We start from the raw sequence: 5,645 nt of genomic DNA on the forward strand, positions 1-5,645 counted from the left end.
TTGGCGTCTATTTTCAGCTACGTACATTCATTTTGCCCCCAAAAAAGTCGATGCCCCGCCCGTCGATTCAACCAGCCAGCCATTTGTAATCCATAGGGGGGCGCAGAAGAAAAAGTTTGGGAAACACTGGTCTAAAGTAATAAAAGTTTTGGTTCTCCATATTTGATTTCATAAAGTAGGTGGTCCTAACTGTTAATCTAAGGTAGTGAGTAGTTTCTCTAGATTAGTTTCTCTGGATTTTAAGTTTGTTTTAATTCCTTTTCTGGGTTGCAAGATAATTATAAGTACTCCATAATTTATATTCTAGAAGGAGTTTCTCTGCATAATAATCTAAAAAATATAATATTGGTCTAAATAGTGAGTACTCCATAACTTCTAAAAGTAATTAAATAAACTAGACAGTGCAAGGACGAGAGGAAAAGACATGAGGGAAGTATGGACATGTAGCAACATTCAGATAATACATGTTTGTAAACATAAATGTGTTTTCATCACAATACCAAACTCTTTCTGTGTCAGCTGTAATTAAATATTACCTTTGTTCATCTCCCTCGTTCATGTCATGCAGCAACACATAATACTTGAGTGTGTTGGGGATAAACCACTTTGGGTTAGTGTATTCTCCACTGTGCTGAATCTTGTGCTGCTCCTGGGAAAGCTTGAGGAACTGCTCCACTGGAACAGCCTCAGTGGATGACACCACCAGCAAGCCTGGAGTTTGTCAAGGACATAAAACATTGGTTTGCTTTACAAATTTATACCTTACTTTTTACTTTCCCCTATTATCAATATGTCTTTATAATTGCTTTTTTAAAACAAATAACTACTGTGAATCTGTAGATCATTAGGAATAAATAAGATTTCACCCTGTGGCCCACACTAGTGGCACAAACATGGGAAATCAGAAAGTGATCTAATTGGTGAATAATATTAGAGCTGGAAAACTATGACAACACAGACATAGACAGGCACAAAGTGTTAAGCAGAAAGGATACACGCCAGGTAGTGATTCAGGAACTCATGGTCAGAGGCAGGCATGGACTGCAGGAAGTTTTCCCTGTAGGCTTCAAACCAGGGTGTCGTAACTAAACCACAAACAGTTTCAGCAAAAACAAAAAAAAGAAAACACAAATCATCCAGTAGCCACACTTCAGCGTAATATTTTTTATATTTACCGTAACATCAGGGGCCACATGTATAAAAGAGTGAGCAGTTTTCACATTAAAACTCGGCATATGGACAAATTTAGAAAAGTGCGTTGCACAAAAAAATCCAGATGTATAAAGCCGTGTGCACCTTTCCTTTAGAAATCCCAAATTTGCAGGGAATAGAGCAGCTGCTGGTCCGATCTGTCGCCACCCATAAATAAATATGTGAATTAGTATAAATACCCGGAAGTCTGACACCACAAGAAGCAATAACCATGGCAACGTCCTTGTTTGTGGCAGTATAAGTATTTATAATAATAATAATTATATATTTTATTTAAAAGGTGCTTTCAGGTCACCTTACAAAATTAAAAATACATTTAAAAGAAAAAAAAAATCCAAATTAATAAATAAATAAATAAATAAAGAGATTGTTCAAATGCCTGTCTGAACAGTAGAGCGTTCAGCCGGGATTTAAAGACAGGCAGCATGTCAGAAAGTCCTTAGAGTGGGAATGTGGATGTTTATTCTAAATAGTGGAATCATGTGCATAAGTTGCACATTTACAGAGTAGAGATGCTTTCTGTCCATACAGGCGCATTTACAAAGCGGACCTGGCTCGACTGAAGGATGACTGCAGCTGGACTGGTACCGGTACCACACGGCTCCTTAAGTTTTGCTCAAGAGCTCCAGGATGATGAGTCTGGATTAATCTAAACTGTAGTAAACAATCACCATCATTTCCCAGCAGATCAATATGATATCTGATCAATTGCTCCATCTGAATCCTTCCATTGGTGATGTTCTCCATCAGAGCCAAAGCGCTCCTCAATTACCCGGCTCACCTTTGTGCAGCTACTTATATATGTGTGATTGTCTACACACCTTGATCACCTTAAAAATAATCAAACCTGAACTGTTTGGAGTTAATCTGCTGATCCAACCCTGTTTTCTTTTCTAGTGAGAATGAAATGACCCCGTAGATGCATGAAATCTATGGGGTCATTGCGTCTTCGGCTCACAGACCAATGTGTTACATCTTTATGAGACAAAAACTGAGTAAAAGTGTTATTTACATTCAAGTGAGGTTTTCACATCCTTCTATTTTCGATTTCTTTATTTTGTGTGTGTGTGTTAGCTCACTGTCCGAGGACAAATATGGTTCAGTTTCCTCATTTACGTTTAAACAATAAAATATTAAAATCATGAAAAAAACATCGGGTTTGATGCTTCTTGGTCTAAATAACAGTGAATGTAGTCAGATTTCAGTGTATTTAGGTGAGTTTTGATGCTTTGTAGTTTATTGTTCAAAGAAAAAGTTTGCCTGGCTGTCGCACATTATTCTCATGCCAGGGGAAAAAGTGTGGTATATTTATCCAAACTCTGATGCAAATTTAATTTTTATACATGTTGATTTGTTCGTAAAATATGGCGTCGCACATTTTTTGTGCGTACGCTGCTTTATACATGAGGCCCCTGGATGTAGATGGTGAGGAAGAGCTTAGATATAGACTGTTGTGGTCATCTGAAAGATTTGTTTGTGTATTTTTAGAATATTTAAATAATCATGTATCTGTAACCTGAAACTCCAAAAAGACTAACCAGTATATGTTGAACTTACCATTTAAATTTAAATGATAGTCTCCTGTCCTCATAGCGGTGGTCTGTGCAGCCTCCTGTGGCTGACAGGAAAACACCACTTCACTGAGAAGACGGTTCTGGGAGGCTCCGAGGGAAGCAGATGGACTGGGACTGGTCACCACATTGCTGACACAGATCCGTAAGTTCTTCACAGTCTGGAGCTGGTTGTTTGGATCCCGGATGTGACCTGAAGAAGAGAACACTTTCATTCTGATCTGCCAAGATCATGAGTCACTGCTGCTGATTCCCTCGGCCTCTTTAAGTGACTTGAGGCTCCTGCTAAAACTCAACCACAGTTGGTTGGTTCATTCTTTCTTTCACAGCTCTTATCTTGACACAGCTTCAACAATATTGCACTGTAGAAGCCCATTGCTCCCCCAGTGGCCTAAACTGGAAGTAGGCATGGGATGAGCCCCAGGGTTCTGGAGGCCTATACAACATTAGCCTGACAGACGGTTCCAGCACTTACACACATAACCTGCCTATCCCAGCACAAAAGAGTACAATAAATTTACAAAAATTGCAGGTTTATGACTAGATGAAAACAAGTTAGCACTGCTGTAAAGAACAGATGAAGAATATTCTGACAAAGCATAACTGAAGCCACACAGAATTATTTTAAATTCAAAATGTTTCCAGAAGATATTTAATGGCTCGCACATATTTTCAACAGACGCTCCCATTGATTTGCTGAACACTATTTTAAATGTCTGATGCCATCAGACTGACCAGACAGCTGATTTAATGTCACAATGCAGTACCTGCAGAGAAAACTGATTGCAAAGTGCAGCTTGAGGAATTCAGATAAATACATAGTATTCTTCATAGTGGTTAACCTGGTAACTGACCACAGCAGCAAGTAACTCGCATTGATTTTCACGTTTTACTGATAAAACCCCATTTCTATAGAATTTCAGGTCATTCTCAGAACTAACTGCTAATTTAACCACAAGATTTGTTATAAACACATTTATCAGGTGGAATCTAATGAAATCAGTTCCATACACATAGTGCTGTGAACTCCCTTTCAGTGAACACGCTATTATACAATTATACAGCACATGTGCAGCGTTGGTGTTAGTCCTACTAACATATTTAGTGTCATTACAGATCAAAAAAGTGCACACAGCAGACCCCTCCTGCCTGTCTGACTCGGGCTTCGTTAATCAGGTAAGCTAGTGCAATGTTAGCGTACAGCTACCGTTGCTAGCATCGTGTTACGCTTTGGAAACAATTTTCCACTAAAGCAGCTTGTATAATAGCTAAGAAGAGGATTTCAGACTCATACCTTCGGATGTCAATCGACAGAATGGCCTCAACAGCTCTACAAAATTTAGGTTGTTCTTTCGAGTGACTCTTTCCGCTTCACCGCTACATAACACGGCTATCATGGGGACAAACGAATCCTGAATGAATTCGTGTACGGAGAGAACACACTGAGCCATGTCGTACTAGAATAACAAGCAACCCTTTTTTTTTTTTTACAAACTAAACCGGTGGTTCGCTTAATAACAACCTATCTAAACGGTTGATATCTGGTGAAAACTAGCAGGCGGCGGCCATATTGTCGCGAACCCTCTTCCTGTGTAGTCCTGAGGCTGTCAGGTGACTGCAGATATATGTTTTTTTAAAAGAAACTTTATTTAGAAGCGCGATAAGAGTATAAGCAACGGAACGACAGACAGATAACCTGAAAAGTGATTTATTAAGACAATATCTAAATTAGAATTTAGTTCAGACTTCTAAACCACACCATAACTTCATTTAGTTTTGATTACTGGATCAGACTTAATAGAGCAGCTGAGTTAGCTCTTGAAGGGTTGCACAGACAGGGAAAAATAACACATTAAATAACAAAGTTGCTGTCATGTACGTGAAGCATTGCCCTGATCCAGAGTTGTCTTACGCCCTGAAGTGCAAACCCATCCATGAGTGGACTTCCTACAGCTAATTATCTCTCTGATCATTGATGATTATCAGAGAGAGCTGAGGGCTGCAAACGGAGTCAGTGGTACTGCTCAGTTGAAATTTAATAATACAGCCATCACCACAGAGCAACCAGGTCACACATCAGCCTTTTCAATGTCTGGAGAATATCATGCCCAAAGTCTGCCTACTGCTTCGCAGCCACAGAATGGTTCCAACCCATCCAACCACAGCCTGCAGTCCACCTAGACATGAACATTCAAGCTGCATCTTATCACAGTCACCTGTAGAATATTTAACAATCAGAAGAGAGACTTCTCAGCCGCATGGTTGATATGTTTCAGAATAAGATGAAGAAGGTCCAGCAACATGCCACACAGCCTGTGAGGAGAGGGAGATTTCAGTAGTCTCCATGTCACAGGTGTCCCAAGGAGTCTGCTTGTAGAGTTTGCAATGAACCAGGCCACACTACAATGTCTCACTGTTTGTCTGACAGACTTTGTTTTGCTTGCCTTGCCCCTGGTGATGTTCAACTGTCTTGCCCAGTTAGTAACTCTACCCATGCTCAGTTAAGGCAAACTAACTGACCTGTATTTGGTGGAGATGGGGGAGCACAGATCTGACAATGTGTCAACTCCCATTGTGTGAATGTTTCTGATGTAGTTGGTGTACACATGTTGGAGTTCATTCATTTTTATCTTTGTGCACCTCCCAGGTTTGTTAACCAGTTTCAGGACCCGACCAGAACCCCTTAGTGTAAATTACCTTGAGAAATAACGTGATTTGGTTATGTAGTGGTATAGAAATATACAAAATTCTACACAAATAGTTTCCAGGTGAGAAGTTCTGGTTCTTAAAGTGGGCTTGGTGTATATAAGGAGCTGCTGCGTTCATTCAGGCTGCCAGAGTCCTGTGGGCTCTGGCAGCGAA

The 5,645-nt window shown here is 39.9% G+C and overlaps 2 protein-coding genes across 14 annotated transcripts in view; one reads left to right on the plus strand and one right to left on the minus strand.

Annotated features, from left to right (window-relative positions):
• szt2 (SZT2 subunit of KICSTOR complex) overlaps positions 1-5,645 on the plus strand; it is a 190,187-nt gene that overhangs the window by 159,692 nt on the left and 24,850 nt on the right. The window lies entirely within an intron of this gene.
• Positions 498-4,398, minus strand: LOC103156220 (trafficking protein particle complex subunit 8-like). Its single transcript, XM_007578193.2, has 4 exons — positions 4,078-4,398; positions 2,770-2,976; positions 996-1,085; positions 498-711 (listed from the first exon to the last, which is right to left on the minus strand). Exons 1-4 carry the CDS (start codon positions 4,232-4,234, stop codon positions 533-535), a joined length of 633 nt encoding a protein of 210 aa, XP_007578255.1. The 5' UTR covers positions 4,235-4,398; the 3' UTR covers positions 498-532.

This window comes from Poecilia formosa, unplaced genomic scaffold (assembly GCF_000485575.1).
Source record: "Poecilia formosa unplaced genomic scaffold, Poecilia_formosa-5.1.2 Scaffold470, whole genome shotgun sequence".
NCBI classification, from domain to species: Eukaryota; Metazoa; Chordata; class Actinopteri; order Cyprinodontiformes; family Poeciliidae; genus Poecilia; species Poecilia formosa.

Coding starts and splice junctions, on each gene's coding strand:
- LOC103156220 (XM_007578193.2), bottom strand. CDS start 4,234: ATGGCTCAGTGTGTTCTCTCCGTACACGAATTCATTCAGGATTCGTTT. Junction 2,977..4,077: donor CTGTCGATTGACATCCGAAG/GTATGAGTCTGA, acceptor TCTCTTCTTCAG/GTCACATCCGGGATCCAAAC. Junction 1,086..2,769: donor CTATCATTTAAATTTAAATG/GTAAGTTCAACA, acceptor TTTGTGGTTTAG/TTACGACACCCTGGTTTGAA.